Here is a 27,481-nt window from a genome sequence, read left to right as displayed (position 1 = left end):
GAAGTTAACTCTGATGCTGCGTGGGGAGAAATACAGTTTGCAAGGGACACTGAAGTGGGAAGCTGCCATCGTAGCCACTCGGGAGATGCGAGATGCCTCTGGGGCAGTGGGATGGGGAGGAAGAGCGGTTTGTCCAGGTAAAGGGCCTGGGAAGGCAGGTTGCTTGGTGGGTGGGAGAGAGGGAGGAGTCGGCGCTGACGCATAGGGTTCTAGCTTAGGAAACAGGTTGCTGGTGATACCTTTCGGATAAGGACTTCGGATGAAGCGCTGGCAAGTTGTGAGCAGCAGATAAGGAGCTGAGATGTGTGAACACCTTAGATTTTGTGGAACTGTCCTGCGGGGAGTGGCCACGCGGGCCGATCTCCCTGGGACCCCACACCTGTCTGGAACACCTGTGGGGTCCAGGTGGTTGTCCTGGGGTGGGGGTGGGGTCGCGCCCCGGTCGTCGAGGCCCTAAGCCCTAATGTAATGGGACCTTCTGGGCCGGGCGCAGGCTGAGCGCGTCCGGCTGGGAGGCAGCGCTCACCAACTCCCGATGCAGGTGAGGGTGTCGGACCTGGGGCCCCCATCTCATCGGGCTGGGGAACAGGGGCTCAGGAGTCTTGCGCCCCCCTCACTTCACGTGGGGGAGTTCGAATTCCGGCCCTGCCACTTCCTGCCTCAGTTTCCCCATCTGCACCCGCTCGCAGGCGGACCCGAGAGCAGTATGTAACCTGCAGAGGCCACGACACATCGCTGGCATCCGGTGAGGGGAAGTGGCCAGGCCTGGTCGCGGAGGAGGGTCGCGGGGCAGGGGCATGAGGAGCCGGGACCTGGCAGAGTCGCCCTGCGGGACAGGCGGGCCCGGCCGGCGCCGACTCCGCGCCTGGGAGCCCGGCTCGCGACCAGGCCGTAGCCAGAACCCTCGCCGCCCAGTCGCCGTCAGAACAAAAGTGGCGGCGGTGCCTGACGCCCGGCGTCCCGCAGGCCCGGCCCCCGTCAGGCAGCCCAGCGGCCCCGCCGCCCGGCGGCACGACGCACGGCGGCCGCGTCTTCGGCCCTTTCCTTCCGAGCGCGCTCGGCTCTTTCCGCTGCGGCCGGCGCAGGTGGAGGGGGCGGGGCGGGGGCCGTGCGTGGTGACGCCGCGGGGGGGTGACGCACCGGCGTGCCCCGCCCCCTCCCCCTCCCCGTTCAGGCTCTGGAAAGAGAAGAAAAAAAACTTTCTTTTTTTTTTAATTGAGGAATCAACAGCCGCCATCTTGTCGCGGACCCGACCGGGGCTTCGAGCGCGATCTACTCGGCCCCGCCGGTCCCGGGCCCCACAACCGCCCGCGCACCCCGCTCCGCCCGGCCGGCCCGCTCCGCCCGGCCCTCGGCGCCCGCTCCGGCGGCCCCGCTCGCCTCTCGGCTCGGCCTCCCGGAGCCGCGGCGGCGGCGGCGGCGGCGGCGGCAGCGGCGGCGGCGGCGGCGGCGGCGGAACGGGGGGTGGGGGTGTCCCGCGGCGGCGGCGGCGGCGGCGGCGGCGGCCCCGCTTCGCGCATTGTTTTTCCTCGCGGCGGCGGCGGCGGCGGGCCGCGGGCGGGGAGCGGAGCCCGGATCCCCCCGGTCGTCGGGCCGCGAGCGAATTAATTAAGTGGGGCGCGGGGGGGGAGCGAGGCGGAGGCGCGGCGGCGGCACCATGTTCCCGGGGACTGCCTGAGCCGCCCGGCCGGGCGCCGTCGCTGCCAGCCGGGCCCGGGGGCACCGCCGGGCCGCCGGGGCGCCCCCGCCGCGGAGTGTCGCGCTCGGGAGGCGGGCAGGGGATGAGGGGGCCGCGGCCGGCGGCGGCGGCGGCGGCGGCGGCGGCCGGGGGCGGGCGGTGAGCGCTGCGGGGCGCTGTTGCTGTGGCTGAGATTTGGCCGCCGCCTCCCCCACCCGGCCCTGCGCCCTCCCTCTCCCTCGGCGCTCGCTCGCGGCTCGCGGCTCGCGGCTCGCGGCTCGCTCCTCTCCCCCTCGCAGCCGGTCGGGGCTGGCGCCGACCCCCGCCCCGGAGCCCTCTCCGACCCCGCGGACCGCGCTCGGGGCTGTTTTCGCGAGCAGGTGAAAATGGCCGAAAACTTGCTGGACGGACCGCCCAACCCCAAACGAGCCAAACTCAGCTCGCCCGGCTTCTCGGCGAATGACAGCACAGGTGAGGAGGGGGCCGGGCCGGGGGTAGGGGCCCCGGGGGTCGCTGTAAGCCCCACCCGGAGGTGAGTGCCCCTGGGGGACCCGAACTCAACGGAGGACCGCGCAGCCCCTTCCCCGGGACCCGCGCCGCAGAGGGGGAAGTTTGTCGGAAGACTGTCATGGGGCCCGAGTGGGGCGACACATGCCCGGGTGCGCTCGGATCGCCCGGAGTTGGTGAACCCTCCTCTCGTGGAGACCGAGTGGTACTTCCAGGGAGAAAAAGTAAAGTGGAGCGTGTCTGTTCTGCGTGGTGATTCCGTACGCCTCCCTCTGCCGCTGTGTGTCGACACACGCGTGGCTGTCTGGAGGGATGTCAGCGGAGGGTAGGTTTGCTAGTGAGAAAAGGAAATAGTGCAGCCGAAAGGGGACCCGAAATGTTTTCTGAATTGGTAACACATTCACAAGGCTGCGACCAGAAGACACTCCTAGCAGCAGCCAGCCTATGACTTAGAAGTTACTTGGAATGTGTTCCTTGGGAAAATGCTTAGTAGTTATTTTGAAAACTGTTGTTGCTGGTCACCTAAGTCATTCCATTTTTCACAACCCAAAACTTCGTTAGCAAGATGTCATGAAAGTTGCTGTGGAGTGTTTAATTTCACGTGTATGACTTCGGAAGAAAGTTAAATAGCAGATTCATCTGGGCTGCAGTCTCCAAGGGCGCTTGTGTTGTTTTTACAGTGTAGATATATATTAAAAAATTATGTTCAGGAATGTAGGAATTACGTTTTTTCCCAAAAAAATTTTTAGCAGGGTACTGAATAAATCATTCTTTTAAGCAGCTTCCCTGGAAACTTTCTTAGGTAATCATATCAGTTACCTGAGAGAAGTATTTTAGTTTTTTGTTCATTTAATAGTGCTGGCTTCTTCTGGGCTGGTTCACTGTAGCATTATCAACTAGTTGTATTTCCTCTTTCAGAGCTCTCCTTTGCAGTAAAATAAAAACTTGTGCGCTGCTGTGAATGATTTGATTCCCAGCGCAGCTTGTGTTTCTCCACTACGGTCTTGAAGTAGCAGCATCTGAAAATCAGTTTATAATGAATGGGTCCAAATTGAATTATATTGCTGCAGCAATGCCTTCAGATTTGCAGTAGACACAGCTGTTCAGCTTGTGCATATATTTCTGGGACTGGCCACTAGTGTTTTTATACTGGTGGTCTAAAAATCTATTTCTACTGTTGAAACAAAACTTGAATTTTGTGGCTTCAGTTTTAATACGATTCCTAGACTGTTAGTTAAAGTAGAAGTGAGAGAAACAGTTTTTTTTTAAACAAATCAGTCATAAGATTCTTGTCTGGTTGAAATAAATTTGTTAAACAGTGGGGAGGAATCAGTAAGTCTCACGATATATAAGTCACTAATAGTACTCTTTCTAAAAACTGATAAGGAGTTGAGTTTGATGTTAATTTTGTAAAATTGGCTTATCTGAAGTGAGGAATGTGGGAACAACCAAGATTTAAATGCTCTGATTTTACTGCCTGAAAAAAACTATGATTTTACTGCAGAATAGATCTCCTTTGCTTCATTAATTTTGGCATGTTTGAGTGAAAAATCTTTAATCTTATGAAACGTAGATCGTACCAGACAAGTTCAGCCTTGAAGCTTGTCCTTTGAAACTGGTAACTTTTGAATGGCTTTGCAGCTTTTCTGTTGTTGAATGATGTTATTGTAGATTTTGTTTTATAAAGAAGGACAAATTAGTAACATGACACTTAACAAAAAGGCTTGTCCCACTATATACTTTCAGCTGTTTCCAAGATGGTGCCCAAAGGATTGGCTTTTGGGTAGTTCTGTTATTGGATGGTCACATATTTACTTAATGTGCTGCTAATCACAACAGAGTTTATCAGAAAGGATTTTCTACTTTTGACCACTTTTTTCCCCTTCTTTTCCAATTTTGATCCTTGTAAGACATTGGGGCTCTTTTATAAATGTGGAACAAAAAAATCAGTTTTTAACAGTTCTGTTTAAATAATCCAAAGAATAAGTTCACCATCATATTTATGTTGGGTCCTTGGTTGCACATCATCACCATCACATTATTGTGAGAGGGTCTGTTAGCATGGTGGGCCACAGAAGGGGTCATCATCGAGCATATTAAAAAAGGTAAAACCTTGTCTTCTATAACTACTAGTCTAAAACAGAGATCTTAAGGATGTATATTAAAGCCAATAAAGGACTAAAGCAATTACATTACACCAGTCAAAGGAGTGGAAGCATTTGGTTAGACGGAAAAGTGGGGAGAGACCTGGGAATAACATTCTTGAGAGAGACAGCGTCATTTTAATGAGGGGATGTGTGTTTGTGGCTTCTAGGATAAAACTGGGCCAGGCAGAGCAAGGTATGTTCCATGCTCATGTGATAAAATTTGAGGGAGGGGAGCTCTGCATGGGAAGAGCTGAAGGGTTAGGAGGAGAAGGAGGAGGCCTTGGTGGCCTGAGAAACAAGAGTGACTTGGACTGTCACGATGCAGTGCATGTCTCTGGGGACTGGCCTGTGGAGCCATCAGTGTCAGCTGAGTCCCCGGGGCGGTTGTGCGGGAGGGGCAGAATAGTATACCTGATGCTAGGGCGCTTACCAACCAGGATGCTGCCTGCAGGGCGCTTGTATGTGCGTACACTCCAGTGAGGTAAGGCAGTTACCAGCCAGGATGCTGCCTGCAGGGGGAGCGTGTATGTGCGTGCACTCCAGTGAGGTAAGGCGGCATCTCTGATAAATGTCATTGCCACCAGAGACAGATGGGAGAGATCAGTGCAGGCTGGGGAGGTCAGGGAAGGTTTCTGAGGAGAGCGTGCAGAGCTGATGCAGAAATAGGGAATGTACCCCAAAGGAAGGTAACAAGAGGAAGAAGGAAAAGCAGTACTTTTCACCCAACCCCAACCTTTCTTATGGAGTGGCACAGAATTTGATGGTATCAGATGTTGTTGAAGTAGCATTTTCTTGTTTTACATTGAAGGCGTAAACGCTTTTTTACAAATGTCATCTTCCTTTACTTGGCACCCTTTATGAGAAGTAGGACTTTGTGTTACCAGTGTATATTTAGTTGTGTGTTTTGGAAACTTTTTTATTTAATATGTCCAAATTAAACCAACATATTAGTGTCTTTCAGCAGCAGGGATTCATGATTTAACAGTGTGGAACAAATAAATATCTAGGCAAGCAGTAGACTTTTTTTGGTCAGCTTTTTTGAAGCCAAATTTGCATTCAACAGATATACTATAAAAAAGTTTTGTAGGACTGTCTTCTGAAAGTTGAACACAGGTATGTTTCATCCTGTGCTGTATAAATGTCCCTAAGCAGTTGTGATTACATTTTATACTGTGAATCCCATTAAGTGCAAGAGAAAACTATATTTAAAGAAACTTGGTGTAAATACCGTTACCAACCAAAATACCTTTTACGGCAAAATGATGACCTTTTAGGTTTACATATCGGAATGCTTTTCTCCCCATCACCTCAGTTTGGTCCTCACAGCAAACTGTGAGGCAGGAAGGGAAGATACTGTTCCTGCCAATTCCAGGTGAGGAACCAGAACAGACTTAAGAGAGGTGATCTGCCCAAAATAACATAAAGGGTAAAAACCAGAATCAAACCTAGATCGTTAAAGTAAATCGATAAATTCATCTTATAAATCTACATCCATAAACATGGAATCTACTTCAGTCATGGACCCGGGAGACTACAGTACTTAGCAAGTTTCAGTAGCATAACTCCAGCAAGTGAATTAAGTCCCGGTAGGGAAAGTTTGTCAGCAGCTATGGAACAGGAGAGTGTTCTTCCTATTAGGGGCCTGGGGTAGGAGCTCCCCCCTCCCTCTCATTCTGGTGCAGCAGGGTGTTATCCAAGGCCTATACTGGTCCTACGTTCTTGTTTATTGCAGTGGGTAATTGAGGACCAGTTAGGTTATTTCATCTCTTTACTAAGTTCTGGCTAACTAGGAAACGTGAGTTTTTGTAGAGACTTCTAGGGCTTTTCATGACTTTGCTTAGCTTTTACTTAGTAGAAAAGTAGGGATTTTTGAATAACTGTGAGAGCAGTGAGAACAGTGGCCTCATTTGAAGTTCCTTGGGGATGGCAGGTAAGTATGAATCCCACCAAGGGAGCCTTCACAGTAGAGCAAAAGATTGAGAATCATTGCTGTTTAAAGCTTGAATTTGATTCTGTAATTCTCAAACATAATTGAGAATGGCTTGTAAAGGGACTTAGGCTTAATCCTACTATTGGAAGTTGATGCTTACATTGTTAGCCTGTATTTTTACAACTTCTAACTTGTGCCATTGTATTGATAGTTGTGTAACAAAGTGATTATTTGGGGCTACGTAAGTGCCAGCTTTGTGTTTTTACTTAATGTGTTTGAAAACAAAATAGTTTAAAATGATTTTGCCAAAGTATGCCTTCCCGTGTTAAGATGAAATGTTCCTTACTGTGAGTTTTGAAGATTAGAAAAGCTTGCTTTAAGCCATTTTAGTTCTTGGGGTAACATTAGTCAGGACACTACCTCTTTATCTCATTCAAACCAGCATTTCAAGTATATTCCAAGGGCACGTGAAGAGATGTTGCTCAACAGAGGTTTTGTGCTCAGAAGAAATTGGGCGTAGCCAAGGCACTTTCTTGCGGGCCCTCCCAGCCTTAGTTTGCTGATGGGCTGTGAGGCTTGGAGAGAGGGGCTTGCAGTTTGCACCATTCCCAAATACATGGGTCATCAAGCTTTTTCTGTAATGGGTCAGAGGACATAATTTCAGATTTGCAGGCCACATGGTCTCTGCTGCAGCTAACTCAGTGCTGCCATTTTGACGTGAAAGCAGCTCTGGACAGTATGTACACAGATGTGCGCAGCTGTGTGCCGGTAAAACTAGCAAAACTCTCATTACAAAAACCGGCAGCCAGGGCTTCCCTGGTGGCGCAGTGGTTGAGAGTCTGCCTGCTAATGCAGGGGACACGGGTTCGAGCCCTGGTCTGGGAGGATCCCACATGCCGCGGAGCAACTAGGCCCGTGAGCCACAACTACTGAGCCTGCGCGTCTGGGGCCTGTGCTTGGCAACAAGAGAGGCCGCGATAGTGAGAGGCCCGCGCACCGCGATGAGGAGTGGCCCCCGCTTGCCACAACTGGAGAAAGCCCTCGCACAGAAACGAAGACCCAACACGGCCAAAAATAAAAAAAAATAAATAAAAAAAAACAATTCTGTACATATTTAAAAAAAAAAAAAAAACCGGCAGCCAGGTGGTTTGGCCCTCATGCTGCAGTTTGTGACCCTGATGTAATGTGGGACTGGTGCTCTGAGGATCCTCAGTTTCCTCATCTGTGAAAAAGAGAGGATGACCATCCCCATCTCCAAGGGTGATGGGTGAAGGTGGAATGAGATGCTGTGTGAGAAGTGCCTGGTCTGGAGTGAGTGCTCAGTGCCTGGTGCCAGCACCGTCCTGACAGGGGAGAGTGGGTGCACCCTGGTAGCCATGTTTGCTGATGGTTCTGGAAACAGTAGTAGCCATGTATGCGTGTCCACACAGGCGCACAAGCAGGCAGATCTTTTTGTAGTGTAGCACATTCAGTATATAGCCAGGAGTTCTTTAATCAATACTATTGATTTTTGCCTCCATTTTCAATTGTATTTTTTTTGTAGGAACACGATGGCCATGAAATTTTAAAATTGCAAAAACTTAAGCAGTATGGTATGTTCTGAAAATTCTTACTAATTTTGAAGTGTATTTCATGGACTGTTTAAGCAGCAAACAAATATGTGATTCTGTTTCTTTACTGTGTATATTACAGTTCAGTCTGAGGTACCCCTTATGCAGTAGCAGTGTACAAAGGATTCTGGTGATGCCTTCAAGTAGCTTAGAACTGTGTTGACAGAGATAAGACATAGAGGCAAAACTTGAGAAAAGAATATAAAATGTAATCAAGTGCCCAAATGCATGAGTCAGAAAGGGCAATTGAAGAAGGCTTCATTTATTCACCCAGTGTTTACTGAATGCTCCATGTGCATAAGCCCAGGGCTGGGTGTCCAAGTGGTGGCGGCACCTGAGGCAGGGCCTTAGTGCTCCTGTTCTGTGGTGCCCCCTGGGCTTCTCTCACTGAGCCAGAGCAAGGAGCCAGGCGGTTGGGGAAGTCTGCTGGGTTTCTGTGCCTTCTGTGTGTTGGGAAAAGCACTCTGGCTACTCAGAGAGTTTCGTCTCCATGGGTGTGATCTCAGCCCATGGCTTGCATCTAGTCCTCTCAGATTGTCCCAGATGGTCTCTCAGAAGCTCTCAGACTCCTGGCCATGCCCTCTGGTTTCCAGCAAATGTGCCCAGTGTTCCCTGAGCCCACTCTGAGGCCTTTCCTTAGTGGCGCGTCCCTCATCGGAAGACTGTCCCATGCCTGATGGGCTCCCCTGGTCTGCTGTGGCATCCACAGCTCTTGCATAAATTGGGGGAAGGGATGCCATACTTTCCCAATTCAGTCTGAGCTTAGCTTTCAGGATTGTCACATTGCAGCAAGTCATTGATGCAGGAAGTCAGTGCTTGCACCAGTGTCTGTTGGGGGCTTTTGCGTGTTCACCTTTCTGTGGGGGCTGTGATTTGCTGACAGTAGTGCCGGAAAAGAGCCATGTGCAAGGTTGCCCAGCTCGAGCTTTGACTTGAAGAGATGCGAATCACAGATTGGGGTGGGAGGGTCTCTTTAGGAAAGGCATGGAAGTAAGCAAAAGTGGCTTTTTTTTTTCCCCCCCGCAAGTTCTTAGACAATATGCAGGATGTTGCTGACTTTGAAAAATCTGCCTTCAGGGTGTTTTCTTGTTCTAATTTTGGGAAGTAAGGCTATTTTTGAGCTCTACGTCTAGAAGTCAAATTCCTTTCTTTTAAAACCTTATCCTTAGAAAGACCTTGGATATCATCCCATGTAACGTTTTCCCCCATGTTTCATTTCCATTAATCAAAAGAATATTTAGTTGAACCATCACTAAGAATAGTAAAATCTAATGCTGAAGAAATTTTCACTTGGTTAAACCCGACTTTCCTATTTCTAGATGTCCCGTCTGCTGCTGTTTGAAGATCTCTTAATTTGCCAGTCTTTCTAATACACCTGTGTATATAGTAGGTGTTTCCTAATAGTTGTAGCTGTTTAACGAGATTATACAATTCTGTTGTAAAGCAAAATCTTTTTTTTTTAGACTTATTTTAATTAATTAATTTATTTTTGGCTGCATTGGGTCATTGTGGCTGTGCGCAGGCTTTCTCTAGTTGCGGTAAGCGGGGGCTGCTCTTTGTTGCGGTGTGCAGGCTTCTCATTGCGGTAGCTTCTGTTGCGGAGCACGGGCTCTAGGCGCATGGGCTTCAGTAGTTGTGGCTCGCAGGCTCAGTAGTTGTGGTGCCTGGGTTCAGTTGCTCCGCGGCATTTGGGATCTTCCCGGACCAGGGCTCGAACCCATCTCCCCTGCATTGGCAGGTGGATTCTTAACCACTGCGCCACCAGGGAAGTCCCGCAAAATATTTTTATATTTCAAAAGCTTCCCTTTGCACTGCCCCCAAATATTTTGAATTTTCCTTATAAAAACTGTACCATCTATATGTGTTTTAATTTTGTACTTAGAATAACCAATGAAATAGCAAGAAAAATAAGCTACTGTTTCTTATGATAGCCTGTAGAGTGAGGCTTGAACAATATTTGAATAAAGTGGGTTTTGGTATTTGATAACAAACTGAATGATAACACTCAGGAACTATAGAAATATATCAAATAATTGGGGTTTGCTTTGACAGTTATGGACTGTATGCGTTTGACCCAGTTCCTTTGGATTAAAATATTTTGAGTGTTTGTCACTTGATTAAAAGTAGAACCTTCTAACCATGACTCAGAGTTGAAGGAAATGTCAGAGCTTTTTATACTGGGATACAGGTAGTGAGGAAGGAGCCTGGCCTCCACTCAGTGGACACTGGATCTCAGCTTCCAGCTCATCAGCTCTGTGCCTTGGGCCAGTGACTTTACATTAGAACTTCGTTGGGGAGGGTGGGTCTCATCTCTAAAAGGGATTTTTTTCCCCCCTAGAATTTTCCATTTCTTCTCACTTTGGTTAGCTTTGCATATTGGGCTCCTGTGGTTCCTGGCATATAGCCGGTTGCAGCGGCTAGTATTATTGTATCATTGTGTGGCAAAGTACTAGACGTCACCTACCCTTGGGCTGGTAAGGATAGGGCTGATGTAGGTGAGGAGTCTGACCCAGAACCAGATCCATTGACATTTCTTGCTGAGTACACAGGAAGATGCTTCCCCTTCCTGTTCCACATAGAGCACCAGGGCTGGTGCAGTCTCAGTACCAGCTTGCAAAGGAATGAATTAGAGGCGGAGATTCAGGAATCCCACAAAACGGGTAGGAGTTTGACACACTTTACTCAGTCTGTGTTTGAAGTTAAAAAATGTTCTTTATTGGAAAATTGAAGTCTAAACGGAACTGTTTTTCCCGTATTGTTTCAGAACAGGGACTTGATTTAGGTTAGGACTCAGTGAAAAAGGTGAACATGGAGAAGCTATAAAAATGGTCTTTCTTTTTTAGAGAACAGAGTTAGGGGAGAAAATGGCCTTTGAATCGCTATCCAGTTTAGTCAGGTTAATTGGTTGAAAGAAAGAGCAGTGAAATTTAATTTCCTCTTTGATTCAGCTACCACTGACCTTGAAAGGAATGGATTCAGCTCCTCCCTGTATTGTGGGGATTTTCTCTTTCTACAGATTCTATAATAGGAAGTTGCTTCAGTTGGAGTTTACTGTTTTTCCAGTCTCCTAGATATTTTAGGTGTGGTGATTTATGGATTTTGCTAGTAAAAATCGCCCCATGGTGGACAAAGAATTTTTGCCCCTAACATTAAATCTTATTTATATTTTATTTAATCAGTAATTTTTATTGAAAGTAACAAGGCATAAAGTATTGATAGATTTTTGTGTTATTTTGGTTGTGCCTTTACTGCTCTTGGGATTGGTTTTTGTTTGAAGAGCACAACCCGCCCAGAGTTGAACTTCTCTTTTAAAAATCTCTGAGAAAATCATATTGAAAGATAATTCAGTGTTTTAGCTCACACTGGTGACTTTCTCAATCTCTGAAAGTTAAGGAAAAACGGGTTCCTTCTCAATGGTAAGAGTGAGTTTGGACATTTCCTTTGTTTGAAACGCTAGTGTTCTCCTGATACTAAGTCCAGCTGAACTTTCTGTGATGATGGCCATGTTCTAGACCCACACTCCCAGTACTGGATCCTCTAGGCTCTTGTGGCTAGTGAGTACTTGAACTGTTACCAATGTGAGTCAGGAACTACATTTTAAATGTTATTTAATTGTAATTAATGTAAATGTTAACAGCCACATGTGGCTATTGGCTGCTGTGTTGGACAGCACAGCCCTGAGTACATTTACTTACCTCATTTGTCTAGAGTGTTCTTTAAGATATTTATGACCTAAAGGGCAAAGTCCCTTTAAAGGGACCAACTTGTAAAGATGGAAAGCATTTTCAAAAATACTCATTGGTTTAGATTTAGGATTTTTCAGTCATGTAGAAAATATTTGTTACACTGTGATGGCAGTCCTGGAGATCTAGTGGTGGGGACACAGGAGGTCCAGGGTCTGCCTTCATGGGAGACGGCTATAGTCAGCTGTGACCGAGTACCTTGGAGAGGAGGTCCATGATTGGGGCATAGGACAGAGTCTTTTCTTAAGGGTCTTAGAAGGCCTTCTGGGGGAGGTGACTGAGACCTGAGGATGAACAGGAGTCGGGGTGAGGTGCTATTCCAGGCATAGGGAACAGCATAAACAGCAAGTGTGGAGGTCTGGAGGTACACACTTTTGAGCGCGTAAACTTTTTGCAAAAAGTCAGTTTTGTTTTTGTTTTACATTCAACAGGCTACCATTTAGAGGCAGCGTGGTCTTGCCTCTTAGATGTGGACACTGCTGGTGTTGTTCTGTGCTGAGAAGTCGGGTGGGCCTGAGCTCTAGTCTCAACTCTACCACTATTTATCCATTCTTTTATTCAACAAATATTAAAACGCTTATATAATTCAAATTCTTTATATGTGCTTATTATGTGTGGGACACTCCTAGGCTGTGGTGATATCAGTGGGGGCCCCGTGTTCTTGGAACTCAGAGTGCAGTGGTGTGGGCAGGCAGTCCAGCAGTCCCACCAATGCCTGTCTATTTGCGAACTGAAATCAGTGTTGTGATGGGAAGGAACCAGATGCTTCAGGCTGGGTGGTCAGGGAAACTTCTTAGAGGAAGGGCACTGGAGCTCATTGCAGAACAAACTAGCAGGGGGAGTCAGGCTGGGTAAGTCATGGAGAGCCCACAGTGTCTGACCAGGGAGTCCAGACCATCCTTTTAGAGCTTAAAAAACAATACAAAATTTTAGAAGCCCATCACATCCAGGGTAATTGGAGGAAGTGACTGTGATTTGTTCTCCAGAGGCTATATCATCTTTTTCCAAGGTATATTTTTCCATATAAGTTCACACCTGCAGGGAGAGTTGACAACTGCCTTCTCTCTCCCCAAACCCTGTTTGTGGGAGGAAAAAGACCCCACAAAAAGGAGCTTAAGAATCAGAACTACAGTTGACCCTTGAACAGTGTGGGGGATAGGGGTGCCAACCTTCCCTGCAGTCAAAAATCCACATATAACTTGCCCTCTGTATACCGATTTCTCCATATTCGTGGGACCTCCCTATGCGGTTCCTCTGTATCCACAATTCCACATCCTCAGATTCAACCAACCACAGATCATGTAGTACTATGGTATTTACTATTGAAAAAAAAAATCTGTGTATAAGTGGACCTGTGCAGTTCAAACCCTTGTTCAAGGGTCAGCTGTAGTGTTCTTATTTAAGGTATTAGGAAATTTTTGTACCAACAGGTGATTCTTCTTTAAAAAGTTTTTTTTTTTTTTAATTCTTTTGACTGGGTGATGAGTTCATAGGGTTCCAAAAAGTACAAAAGACTTTAGTGAAAAGCCTTCCTTTCCTGTTTACGGAGTCAACCAGTTCCCCTCCCCACAGGCAACTAGTGTTTCTTGTATATCATGCTAGACATACGCTGTGTATGTAAGCACATGCCGTCTCTCTTTACTCCTTCTTCCCAAAGTGACATGTTATATATGTTGTTCCACTATAGGTGCATTTCAGACTGATAAATATCTCAGAGCTGTAAGAAGTATTAATATTTGAAGAGCAGGCTTCATTCTAAAAATCCTTTTTTTTTTTTTTTAAATGGTAAAATGTTTTGGTGCTGTACTTAAATAACACAGAATGATTTTTGTGTTTTTGCTACACTTTTTAAATAGGAAGAATTGAAGTTCTAAAAAGTAATTTCATCTTGAAGAGTATTAGAGGTTTTGTTACTGTCATCATGTTGCACATCATGCAACCATGGTTCACACCAAAGTTCTGTTTATGGTTTCCCAGCTTCTGGAAAAGATTCTTTAAACCTGTGGTTTTTATTAACCACCTTATTAGTTGACATACAAATGTCTGTAGCTTAACAACCTACTTGTACGCCAAGTACAATAGATAAGGTAAAAATCAATCTGTTGCTTGGTAGGACTTCTAAGAATATTCATATTAATTCCAGACCTTTTTATTAATTTAGTTAATTAATCTAGATATTGCAGAACACTAAAGGTGACCCAGAAGTCCTTCAGAAGAGGAGTAGCTGAGTCCTTTGCCATTGTAAATCTGGGGAGGGAGAGTGATGGGTATTTAAGATGGAAGATAAGTTTGAGAATCATTAAATAAAAAGTCAGGATGGAGAACAGAAATGATAATTAGATCCTTTTTAGAGGTAAAAAGATATATACTAATGTGTCCATTGGGTATTTTCAGAAGGAAATCCCTGAAAATTGTTTTCCTTGGGAGTGGGGGGCTGGGGGCTCTCCACTTTCACTTTATAGTCTTCCAAATGCTTTTTAAAAAAACATAAATATATTATTTTTAAAACAAAAAACTGGGCTTCCCTGACGGCACAGTGGTTGAGAGTCTGCCTGCCAATGCAGGGGACATGGGTTCGAGCCCTGGTCCGGGAGGATCCCACATGCCGTGGAGCAGCTGGGCCTGTGTGCCACAACTGCTGAGTGCACGTGCCACAACTACTGAGCCTGCGCACCACAACTGCTGAGGCCCGCGCGCCTGGAGCCCGTGCTCCGCAACAAGAGAGGCCGCTGCAGTGAGGGGCCCACGCACTGCAATGAAGAGTGTCCCCCGCTCGCTGCAACTAGAGAAGACCCGAGTGCAGCAACGAAGACCCGATGCAGCCAAAAATAAATTAAATAAATAAATTTATAAATAAATAATAAATTTAAAAATTAAAAAAAAAGAAAGAAAAACTAGTTTAAAAGTAAATCAGATCCACAGCAAAACATCTTTAGTATTTGTGGTTAGAGGAATCTGTTAAATGGTGAGAACTGGAGTTTTGGGTAATTCCTGTTGCAAAACCTTTAGACCTTTAGCAAGAATGATTTGAACAAAGTGTAAATTAACTTAGAGGTGTCGTCCAAAGATGGGAGAATATGATTGTGTGTTAGTGTGGTGTCCAATCATCACTTCCTTTGTCACAAGCTCTGATTTTTAACAGAATCTTTTTTTTTTTTTGAAACATCTTTATTGGAGTATCATTGCTTTACAATGTTGTGTTAGTTTCTGCTGTATAACAAAGTGAATCAGCTATATGTATACATATATCACCATATCCCCTCCCTCTTGCACCTCCCTCCCATCCTCGCTATCCCGCACCTCTAGGTGGTCACAGAGCACCGAGCTGATCTCCCTGTGCTATGCAGTTGCTTCCCACTAGCTAGCTGTTTACATTTGGTAGTGTATATATGTCAGTGCTACTCTCTCACTTCGTCCCAGCTTACCCTCCCCCCTCCCCGTGTCCTCAAGTCCATTCTCTACGTCTGCATCTTTATTCCTGTCCTGCCCCTAGGTTCATCAGAACCATTTTTGTTTTAGATTCCATATATATGTGTTAGCATATGGTATTTGTTTTTCTCTCTCTGACTTACTTCACTCTGTATGACAGACTCTAGGTCCATCCACCTCACTACAAATAACTCAATTTCATTTCTTTTTATGGCTGAATAATATTCCATTGTATATATGTGCCACATCTTCTTTATCCATTCATCTGTTGATGGACATTTAGGTGGGTTCCATGTCCTAGCTATTGTAAATAGTGCTGCAGTGAACATTGTGGTACATGTCTCTTTTTGAATTATGGTTTTCTCAGGGTATATGCCCAGTAGTGGGTAACAGAATCCTTTTATTAGAGGTTTCTTCATTGATGTGCTGGAAGCTACAAGACCTGACAGCCAACTAATGTTTCTCCAAGTACATTGAAATAATGTCAGCTTTCCTGACGCGAGCAACATGTACCTTACTACTGCATTGGGTACAAAATATGATATGTAGATTGTCACATTTCTTTAGGAAAAAAATAGTATTTTTGAAAAATCCTTCTTTAAAGTGCTTTTTATTTTCCTGCCTTTTAAGCTCATTTGAATACTAAAAATATTTTAAACTAGTATTGAACCCATTTCAGATTTCATCCTCAAACGTAAACACTCCAGCTGGAGCCAGGAGCATCTGGAAGCATTCCAGGTATTATCACCTGGGCTGAAGCTAATCACCTGGGCCTGGACACCCCAGGGGCTGCCTTTTAAAAATCAATTTCTTTAATTACTTAAACAGGAAGTTCACTCACATGGTTCAAAAATCAGAGGACACAAAGCTGTAGAGTGAGAGCCCCCCTCCTTCCCTGTGCTCTCCTCCATGGTTTATCTCTTCAAGCAGACAGCCTGTTCTTAGCTCCCTTGCCCCCTTCCTGCCTTCTTCTTACTGGAGGCAGCATACTGTCCACGTGGTTACATACCTGTACACAGCAGCACATGGAGAGCTTTCTTATTATCTCTTTCTGTAGTTGCTAGTTTTGTTATGTGAGATGTGCCATGATTGATTTAATCTGTTTCCAATCTTGACCCCTCACAAACAGTGCTTTAATGAATAGCTCTGCACAGTTATGTGTATATCTATAGAACAGATTCCTAAAAATGGAATTAATGATTAAAAGGAATATGCATTTGTAATTTTGATCATATCATCAAACTGTCCTCCAAGAGCTTGTGTGTTGGTGGATCCTTAAAGCTTCAAAAGCAGCACACTTAAACCCAGCATAGACATCACTGGATATTTTGTATGTTAGTTATTAATATAGTTGATAAATACTCAAGTTATTCTTCCACTTGTGATTCTCTATCATTTTGTACCTCTCAGTTGCTTGTGATTTATCTGTAATCTAATGGCATACTTTTTTTTTTTTTCCTTTAAGACTTAATTTTCTTAGAGCACTTTCAGGTTCACAGCAAAACTGAAGGGAAGGTACAGAGATTTCCCATCTATACTCCTTGCCCCCACACATGCACAGCCTCCCCATTATCAGCATCCCCCACCAGAGTGGTACATTTGATACGGTTGATAAACCTACATTGATGCATCGTAATTATCCCGAGTGCATAGTTTAGCTTAGGGTTCACTCTTGGTTTGGTACATTCTCTGTGTTTGGACAAATGTACAATGGCATTTATCCATCATTGTAATATCACACAGTGTATTTTCACTGCCCTAAAAATCCCCTGTATTCCTCCTATTTCTCCCCCAGCTCCCTGCCCCCCCCCCAAAAAAAAGCAGACTCCTGGCAATTGTTGATTATTTTTACTATCTCCATAGTTTTGCCTTTTCCAGAATGTCATATAATTGAAATCATGTAGTATTTAGTCTTTTCAGATTGCCTTCTTTCACTTAGTAACGTGTATTTCAGATTCCTCCATGTCTTTTCATGGCCTGATACTCATTTCTTTTTAGTGCTGAATAATATTTCATTGTCTGGATGTTGGTGTACTTTCTGGACTTCATGCATTCATTTTCTGTTGTGGGTTCTCTGATAGCCCACACACTTCCATATGTTGTACACTGACACCTCTGTGTCCAGAAGAAGGTCTTTCCCCTTCTTCCTGACTTGGTGTTGCTGCCTGCCAGCTACAGCTCCCAGCATTTGGGCCAGGGGACCTGGTCTCTGGCTGTCTGCTTGCCTGTACTTACACTGTGGCCAGGTAGTCTGAGGTGGCCCAGCATCTGGGGTTAGGGTGCAGAGGTTGAATCCTAGCTCAGCCCCCACATTCCTCCTCCTCTAGGACTTTTAGTTGGGTTGCAGGGTGGCTAGGCAGTGCCTCCTGGGTCCCAGTGCCCTTCTCAGCCGTGATGGTGGAGAACAGTGAGCCCCTTTCTACTCCAAACCACCTGGTTGTGTTTTGGGGCTGCTGGGTGGTTTATGGTTGGTTTAGTGGTGGTTGCTGCTGTGACAGTACCTTCTTTCCCACTTTTGTCCCAGGGAGGCTTTTCTCCTCCCTTCAGGGCTGAGGGAGGCAGCACACAAACCACACTCAGGAAACTTTAAATTGTCCTAGCTCTCTGAGAATGGCATCTCCCGGGAACCTCTAAGTGAGTCACATGAGGATAGGAGGCTGGCTGCAATTCCAGGACTCTCCTGATTTAGGATCCAGTGTGACAGAGAACTTCCACTCAGGGCTGTCTTATAATCCTTTTATTCAAGTTTCAAGTGAGCCTAGTCCGCTGTGCACAGAACGAAGGCCTGAGAGCCGGGACTTGCTCCCACTGAGGAAGGCCTGGGAGGAGGTGGGTTGCCCAGCCAACCCCACTTTGACTCTTAAGCAGATAGTGATCTTGAGGAAGGACATATTTTTTTGTTCAATGTAAAATCACTGTTTAGAATAAAGTAAAACCCCATTCTATACTAATTTATGTATCTGCATAAAAGAAGCCTTAATCACAGAAGGTTTTAGAAAGAATTTGCTTTTAATTATTTCCTAATAATTGTTGTAAAAAAAATAATAGATGTCTTTTAGGAACTTGATTAAATGCCTAGATAAAGTTTATTTGTAATGGCATAAATGCCAATAAAACAGTGCCTTTTCCTTTAAAAAAAATTTAATTCTCCATTGTTGGAGAGTTGTTCCATTATTTATTTGCATAATCTCCAAGAATTTTCAAAGCAAAGTAAGCTTTAATTGTAGTAGAATCGTCAGATTATTAGGGCTTTACCTTACAGAAAAGATGATTGTTGGCACGAACCCTGTACCAGGCATAGGGTGCCAGTCCTTGATGTGTGTGTATCGTTCAGTCCTCATAGCAACTTTGGAAGATGGGACAGTGATAGTGATAATAATGACTAATACTTATTGAGCCCTTACTGCATGACAGGCTAAGTGCTGTATACACATTGTGTGATTTAATTCCTTCATCAGTGATCCTAGGGGCAGGTACTGTTTTCATTTCCAGTTTAGATCTGAGGAAGCACACATAGGAGGGAGGAGTGAGTGATAGAGATGGACCTGAATTAAGCTCTGGCAGGGTACTTTTCTCACTACCCCAGACTGTGCTTCCTGTGTTGTCAGTATCTAATTAGTATATATTAATAAATGCACTGAAGAGACCTAGAATGGTCTCCAGATCATCTAAGACTTATAACCCTGTGAAAATGTCTACCATTCTATGGATTCCTCATCTTTAGATGTGAGCTGTTTCAGGATGCATTACCCTTTTTGGGTCAAGTTTTTTTGTATCCAGTTTTGACTCAGGAATTAAAAATTCTTCTTATAAAGTTTTCCAGGGTTGATAAGTAAAAGTGCTCAGCTTTTGAAAGATTTAAGAGAAGCATTTAAGTAGTCATGGTTATAGTGCAAGTAATGCCAAAGAAAATGTAGAGAAATTCTGAAAGAACTCTAAAGAAAGCAGACCTTTTTCACAGGGAATAAAGACTGCAGATAGAAATAGGGGTGAGTGGAGAAGAGAGGATATCTGTGGGAGGGGAGTTTCATGCTCAGAAGTAGAGAAACATGAACACAAAACAGCATCTAAACTCTTACGTAGTTTATTTCTAACACTACCATCTCTCGTTCTCCATCATGCCATTTAATCCTTGCATTAACCATAGGATAGAGGGTCATTGATGCTGAGGTGTAGCCAGAGAGTGAAATAGACCTGGCTGGTTTTCTGGAAGATAGGCAGCAGGAAAGAGGTGTAAAGAGAACGATGAGTAGAACAATGTAACATTTCAAGAAAATTCATTGTTGAATTTTGTTCTTTGTTTCTATTTTAGGAAAGTAGTAATAGATGCTAAGATTACTACTTGATATCTTTGGCTAGACAAGTAACTTGTTAAAATTGATATTGTGTATCATCTGTAACTGGCACTCTGTAATTCATTCTCTCATTCAGCATGCAGATGTTTGTTGAGGGCCTTCTATATGCTAAGCATTGTATGGCAGGCGCTGGGTAGACAGGATCCCTGCTTTCCAGGTACTTACAGCCTCATGAGTTGTAACAAGAAGTTGATCATATGATTTTAAGATTCATTCATTATGTCTGTAGAGTGTAGAAAAGTTCATACTTCTGGCCGATACGAGATGTGATAAACTGGTTTGTACACGTTTTGAGAGAAAAATCAGTTCTGCCAATACAGAGAATTTGGGGCTCCAAATGCAATTCAAAGGAGAAAATAAGGTATTATGACAGAAAGAGAAGAATTTAGAAAACCTGAGGGAAGATGTGTTTTCTAGATGGTTTGTTTAGCTGTTGCATTTGAAAAAAGTCTTTCAAACAAAACTGTTTTCGGATGTTATTGACTGGATAGATTGAGTCAGTCACTTGCCTGGTATTTGATTTTGTAAAATGAAAAGCTTTTTTCAGCCTACTTGATAGTAGTTCATTCCTTGTTTAAGGTGAAATGCTGATTTCTGATCGTGATGCATAAGAATGGGTCTTGCAGCATGTGTGTCAGTGTTTGGTGTGACCGTCCCCTGGACCAAGGTCTCTGTGTGTGGTCTAGGAGGGAAAGGCCCCTCGTGGTTGCGCGTGATGAAGACCTTCCGTTCCTGAGGCGGGCCAAGTTTGGTTGACTTTCTCCTTCCTAAGCTGCTGCTGTGGGCACCCCATCCTTGCCTGAGTGTGATAGAGACTGGGGAGCTCGTAGCTTCTTTTCTCAGGTCAGCTTAATTGAAAGGGGCTCTCGGGCAGGTCTCTGTGAGACCTGGCAGAGACCAGGGGAGGGAAGAGGTTCAGCCCCGCCCCCCCTAAGTGCCTTCAAACCAAGAAGAGTCATTTGTGGTTCCTCAGGGAGCTGGTGACTGGAGGGTGACTCCCCCAAATGTGTATGTTCTATCTCGAGTTCCTGGATGCAGCCAGGAAGCCCCCGAAGAGAGAATTCCTGTTCCCAGCGGTGGCAGTGTGACAGGCTGTCTGCTGTTCGCTGTGTGACGGAGCTCGTCTTCTGCTAAGGGTGAACCCCTGGAAAGTGGGGTGTCCTCGAATCTCGTTCAGCCTCAGCTTTGCTCTCTCCTGGGTCCGTCCCCCAGTGACTTGGTGGAGAGAGAGGTATTTACCTGGGATTGGAAGTGGTGGCGCTCAATCTTGAATTTTAGGAACTTCCGATGATTCAGATTGGTATTACCCAACCTGTGTGTTGGGACACTTGGTGTGTAGAAAGCACAGCTGTGTTATGTTGCAACAGCCTGGCTTTCCTGCTTCGCTCTCTTTTATCAATGTTTTGTTTTGAACTAGAGAACAGGAGAAAGTAATGGTGAGAAAAAGGGTGATGGTGTGGGTATGGATGTGCCTTCCTCAAGCCCTACACAACCCCTTTGTTAAAAGAGCCATACGTCATATATGTGGTTGTAGACACGTTCATACGAGTTGGACTGCACAGGTGAGGACATAGCAGAATTTGTCAACCCTTTCTGAGCCCAAACAGCTGTGAGATGTGCTTGGACTGAAACAGGATGAGAAAAAGTGGTTAAGGTGGACAAATTGTGGCAGACCAATAAAAACCAAAACCAAAAGTGAGCACAAGCAGACATAATGCCTGCTACAAACGTAAAAAGTGCATGTGCATTTGGACTAGAACAAGACTAAACCATTAAAGAAAATCAGTCAATTGGAGAATGGCAGCACGCTGGGTGAATTTTTAAAGGTAAGAAAGTTTTTGTGCAGGATAGAATAAAATAACCAGTATCTGTGGCACAGAGCACTCCTTTCCTGCTTTCATCGTGTAGCCCTGGGGTACCATTGTCCCTGTTTTAGTTGAGGGAATTAAGGCACAGAGATTAAGCAGTTTGCCCAAAGACACAGGGCTAATTGATTCAGACAGGATTTGAACTCCTATGTTCCACTTGTGAGTGTTGTTTTTGCATTTCCATTTCCGATTCCAGTTCCTACACTGGACTAGAGACCATGTTCTTCTGCATTTACCTGCTCTTGTCCTGGCCTGTCTGCCCTCTCCTAGGAAAAGTGCTTTGGGACTCTTGGAAGAGTCAGTCAGGGGAGCGTCAGCAGGTTGTTCCAAGCTTTACGTGTACAATATTAGTAGCCCAGTCTCTTCTTCTGGTTTATAGTGCTTGACACCTAATTTCCTCCCCGGCAGATAGGGAGGAAACATGATCTCTATCATAACGACTTCCATTTTCTAGTTTAAATGAGTTTCATTTTCACGTTCATAGATTAAGAAGCATTACATTAAACACACACATACATTGATTTTTTTTTTAATTTATTTTTGGCTGCGTTGGGTCTTTGTTGCTGCGCATGGGCTTTTCTCTAGTTGCAGTGAGCGGGGGCTACTCTTCGTTGTGGCATACGGGCTTCTCGTTGCGGTGGCTTTTCTTGTTGCGGTGGCTTTTCTTGTTGCAGAGCACAGACTCTAGGCACAGGGGCTTCAGTAGTTGTGGTATGCGGGCTCTAGAGCGCAGGCTCAGTAGTTGTGACGCACAGGCTCAGTTGCTCCACGGCATGTGGGATATTCCCAGACCAGGGCTCGAACGCATGTCCTCTGCATTGGCAGGCGGATTCTTAACCACTGCGCCACCAGGGAAGTCACTGATTTCTTTTTTTTTATGAGATTATTGAGTAAAAATGTGTGTACATGTGGACAGAACCTGGAAGGCAACAAACAGAAATGTTAGTTATGTTGGAGTGTTGTTTTCATTTGTTCTTACTTTATTTCATGTGGTCTTTGTGTCTGGAGATCTTAGTGAATCTCCAGGTTCAGGACAATACAATAGCATAAAAGCTGTGGAATGGAACCCACAAAGCCACCTGGAAACACAGGAGCTGGGTTGTCGCCAGCAGCACGCCCTGGTCAGTGGTTCTCTCAGAGATGTTTGCTGTATCCAGGAGTCGAGTCCTGTTGTCTCTTCATAGTTAAGTGTCCTGTAATCGTGAGGAAGCAACCCCAAATTGAGGGGCATTCTACAAAACAACTGACCTACCCTCCTCAGAAATCTCAGAGTTATGAAAGACAAAGTGTGAGGAACCTTTCTAGAATAAAGGAGAAGACAAAGACATGACAACTAAGTACGCTGGGATCCAGAATCAGATTTTGGATCAGGAAAAATAAGTGTGATAAAGGGCATTTTGGGAAACAACTGGCCAGATCTGAGTAAGGGCAATCAGTATATTAAGTGTTGTATCAATGTTAAATTTCCTGAATTTTATAAATGTATTGCGCTGTGTAAAGGGTGTTCTCAGGAGGCACACAGTAAAGTACTTGGGAGGAAGGGCTCATGGTGTCTGCAGCTACTCTCACAGGTTCTACAAAACAGAGTATGTGTATATGCACTTGCAAGGAGTATCTAGTCCCTTACAGTCAGGCAGGAAGAATTGGTATGTGTTCGAGGTGGTTTATGAGGCATGTATGTACAGAGAACTCAGGAGGCTGAAAAGGAACTGGTCAGTTCTGCAGGGGCAGCCTACAGAAAGTCTTCATAGTCACTGTTTAATCTGAGGGAGGGCTGGACGTGGGGTTTTCTAGACTGAGAGAGAGCGCACCCAGAAAAAAGATTGCTAATACATGTGCTGGCTCACGGTATTGTGGCTGGAAGGTAGGAGGTGCATCAGGAGGTGCCTGGGAAAGAAGGGCTGGAAAGTGGGCAGGGGCCACCTACTGATGTGCCGTGTGAAGGAGTTTGAACTTCATAGACATGATGGAGATAAGATGCCTTCAGCTGCAAGTTACCTTAAACTCCAGCTAAAATGGCTTAAATGATAGGAAATGTATTTTCTCTCATTACGAGAAGTCTGAAGATGGGGAGGCTTCCAGAGTTGGATAATTTAGCCTAGAGGTGGCTTCATGAACCCAGGTGCTTGTATTTTTTTCTGCAGCCATCCTTAGTGTGTGAACAGCGTCTCCTCTCCTGGTTGAAGAGGGTTGCCACAGTCCCATGATGAAATCCAGTGAGGAAAAGAGAGATCTTTTTCTGAGCATCCCTTACCATTAGGAAGGAAAACCTTTTCCAGAACTGTCTTGGCTGACTTGCCTTCAGTTCCCTTAGCTGGGATTGTGTCACCTGGAAGGGGGAAGGTGATTGTGGCGGTTCTTGCTCCTTGCCTGAGAAGGTGTTGCCCTTCCTAAAAGGAACATCCCGGCCAGCCAGCCGAGGAGGTTGTTGGGGGAAGCAGTCAGAAGGGTTTGCGCCATGGAGAAAAAGATTTTCAGTTTTCTAAAAGTGGGTGGTGGGGGGGGGAGAGGCTTTTAAAAATTTTTTAGAAAGCCACATGGACACATCACCCCACCATTTTACCATTACGACTCTTATTTTTGGCATATTACTTTCCAGCTACTGCCCACATGCACGTACTTTAGTTCTAATCTTACTCTGTGTGCTATTTTGCGTACAATTTCCATTTGCATGTTTTTACATAACATACATTTTCCTGTATTTGTACAGTCTTCATAATTATTTTAATAGATGTATAGTGTTTTATAGTATTATACAGCAATTTATCAAACCTTTGTTATTGGATAACAGTAATAATAATAGCTAATACTTTCTGAACACTTAGCATCCACAGGCACTGTTGAAAGTGCTTTACATTTGTTAATTCATTTACTCCTCACAACAACCCTATGAGGTGTAGTAGCCATTATCACTCCCAGTTTCTAGATAGGGAAACTGAGGCACAGAAACTCTAACTTAACCAAGGTCCCACAGCTGATAAGTGGGGAGCAAGAAGCAGAGCTGGCATTCAAATGGTGGCAGTATGGGTCTAGAGTTGTAATAACCACTAGGTTAAACTACCTCTGGGTATTGTTTGCATTTGTTTTGATGTTACAGGTAATTCTATGATGAATGTATTTGTACATATCTTGTCCTTTGTACTTGCATGTATAGCCAGGTTGTTGTGGGTTGGACAGTGCTTGGTCAGTGAGGAACTAGAGATGACATATATAGGCCACATTAGAGAAGTGTTACTTTGAGAGAGACTGGAAAAAAGGAGTTGCTTTAATTTTCATGCTTGATTACTAGGAAGGATGGTCTATTTTGTTTACTGTTTTATCTTCCTTTGTGATACTTACCTGCTTATGTCCGTTGTGCATTTATTCTTGGGATTCAGTGTGCTTAGAATCTTTCTGTAAAATTGACCCTTAACCCTTTCTGTATAATTCAAGTATTTTTTAAGCTCCTATTTTCTTTTACTTTCAATTATTTTTAGTTTCTATATATGTCTTTATTTTCATTTCCTGTAGCTTCAGCACTTTGAGAAATCTCATTTTCTGTTAAGGTTGGGGTTTTTTGATAATTTACCTTTCAAATATGTAATCACTTTAGGCTAGGCTTTAATTTCCTCAAATTACTATTCGTCTAACCTGATGCCCAATTACTATTTTACACACATACGTTCTTATAAAACATTTTAACATCCTAATTCAGTGAACTAGTTAAATTTCCATTGTTTTCCTTTAATTTGTATATTTGCATTTGCCGTATACTACACTATTTAATTATTGTTTTAGAATATATGATAAAATCTATCATTTTACATAGCCTTCCTCTTATCTCTGTTTAACTTTCCCTTCTTCAGAATTTGAAAAATATTCTTCCTGTTTTATTTTCCCAAATGAACTTTCAGATCATTTTGACGTTACTGTTAAGACGTGCTAGTGTTCCACGTTAAACGCCCCTTTAGGTTAAGATCATAGTAACATATGACAGTTGGAGAGCTATTATGGTTGCTTAGTTTCTCATTTCCGTTTCTGTTTAATTTCTAGATTTTGGATCATTGTTTGACTTGGAAAATGATCTTCCCGATGAGCTGATCCCCAATGGAGGAGAATTAGGCCTTTTAAACAGTGGGAACCTTGTTCCAGATGCTGCTTCCAAACATAAACAACTGTCAGAGCTTCTGCGAGGAGGCAGCAGCTCTAGTATCAACCCAGGAATAGGAAATGTGAGCGCCAGCAGCCCCGTGCAACAAGGCCTCGGAGGCCAGGCCCAGGGGCAGCCGAACAGTGCGAACATGGCCAGTCTGGGTGCCATGGGCAAGAGCCCTCTGAACCAGGGAGATTCTTCAGCCCCCAGCCTGCCCAAACAGGCAGCCAGCACCTCTGGGCCCACTCCCCCTGCTTCCCAAGCACTGAATCCGCAAGCACAAAAGCAAGTGGGGCTGGTGACCAGCAGCCCTGCCACGTCACAGACGGGACCTGGGATCTGCATGAATGCTAATTTTAACCAGACCCACCCAGGCCTCCTCAATAGTAACTCTGGCCATAGTTTAATGAACCCGGCCCAGCAAGGGCAGGCGCAAGTCATGAATGGATCTCTTGGGGCTGCTGGCAGAGGAAGGGGAGCTGGAATGCCATACGCTACTCCGGCCATGCAGGGGGCCGCGAGCAGCGTGCTGGCTGAGACGTTAACTCAAGTTTCACCGCAAATGGCCAGTCATGCAGGACTGAACACAGCGCAAGCCGGAGGCATGAGCAAGGTAAGTGAGCTTCGGTGCTTTGAATTCTTCCTACTAACCAGGGGCACATTCCTGTCCTCCTTTAGGCTTTCCTCCTGCCCCTCCCACATGGAAGAGACAGATTTGGTATTTAGTGCCCTTCTTTCCAGGATACGGATCTCTGCCCCATGCCTTTAAAGTGGGAATTGTTGAAGAAACCAGCGGTAGGCTAGCTTGCATGTCAGACAGTTGAAACTTAGGGAATGAGTTTGGACTGATAACCAGTTTTCAGCCTCTGAGGAGAATGTGTGGAAATAGAACCACATGGTTGAAAGAGGCAGCTTCTGCTGGGAATCAGCTTTTTGTTGCATCAGTGAATCCGGTAAAGGCTCTTTACCTTCACTTCACGCAGCCGACCAAGTCGTTAACTCTTCATGCCCTTCCCTTTTTACAACCAACTGGTGAAGTGTCTTTTGTCACAGTCTCCGTTTTACCAACAAAGAAGCTAGGTTCCAAGCTGGTCAGCTACCTGCCGTGGTTAACAGGGAAGAGATAACATGGCAGAGCCAGGGGGCAGCATGGGGCCTCGGGTCCCAGAGGAAACTCAGAGCAAGGGTTTTCAAAGTGGGGTCCCCAAACCAGCAGCATCAGCATCACCTGGGAGCTTGTTAGAAGTGCAAAGCTACTGACTCCAGATGGTGTGACGCCTGTGCGGGGTTGAGAGCTCTGCTCCAGGGAAAGGCCTTGCAACTGGTGTGTCGTGTAGGAACTGAATGTGGAGAACAGGGAAGGCAGATGCCAGGGTAGATAGGAGACCACTGGGAAAGCGAGAGCTGACAAGGGAAAGAGCGCGGGCTGATCCCACTGGAGCGCCAAACACCGAGATGCACTGAGAAAAGGCTTCTCAGCTACAGCCACCAGTGCACCTGTTTCAGGCAGTATTTGGTACAGCAGATTCCAGAACAGTAAAACAGTTTGGCCTGTTCTTTGGATTTGATTATTCCCAAATAAGGGAAAGGGAGAGATCACAGTAGAGCACAGTTTCCCCACAAGGTTGATGCGAGCATTAGGTGACAGCTGTGAACCCTGTGACTGGCTTAGATAAGAAGAGGAATTTTTTTTTTCACTTAAGTAAAGGTGAAGTAATTCCAAACGTTAAAATTGCATTTATCTCTTTTGAAGTGTTATTAAGGGGGAATATGAACTTAATTTTTAGTTGTCCCTGGCATTTGAAGAGGGGTCTGTGTGTGAATGTGCCTTTCGGAGTTGGGTTGAGAAAAGATTTCTGTGGGCTTAGGGTTCATGGATAGATTGATGTTTGTTCCTTCCTAATTCACTCATCACTCTTGTCCACGCTGCCCAGTTACAAAAAACTGTTTTGGAGAATTAAAGTCACATGGCAAAAGTAGACATAGGACTCCTGAGTAATCTTAAAAATTATTGAGGGTCCCAAGGAGACTTCTTTAAAACGTGGATATATCTGTCCATATTAGCCACATTAGATACTAAAA

The 27,481-nt window shown here is 45.1% G+C and overlaps 1 protein-coding gene across 1 annotated transcript in view; it reads left to right on the top strand.

Moving 5' to 3' along the window:
- The first annotated feature begins 2,034 nt into the window (after positions 1-2,034).
- Positions 2,035-27,481, top strand: part of LOC118880655 (CREB binding protein) — a 129,587-nt gene continuing 104,140 nt past the window's right edge. Inside the window, 2 exon segments of the mRNA XM_036824400.1 lie at positions 2,035-2,149; positions 25,300-26,012. Coding sequence (XP_036680295.1) covers positions 2,065-2,149; positions 25,300-26,012 — 798 coding nt within the window. The 5' untranslated portion in view covers positions 2,035-2,064.

This window comes from Balaenoptera musculus, chromosome 15, assembly GCF_009873245.2.
Source record: "Balaenoptera musculus isolate JJ_BM4_2016_0621 chromosome 15, mBalMus1.pri.v3, whole genome shotgun sequence".
NCBI lineage: Eukaryota > Metazoa > Chordata > Mammalia > Artiodactyla > Balaenopteridae > Balaenoptera > Balaenoptera musculus.
This window is presented reverse-complemented; position numbering and strand designations above follow the sequence as displayed.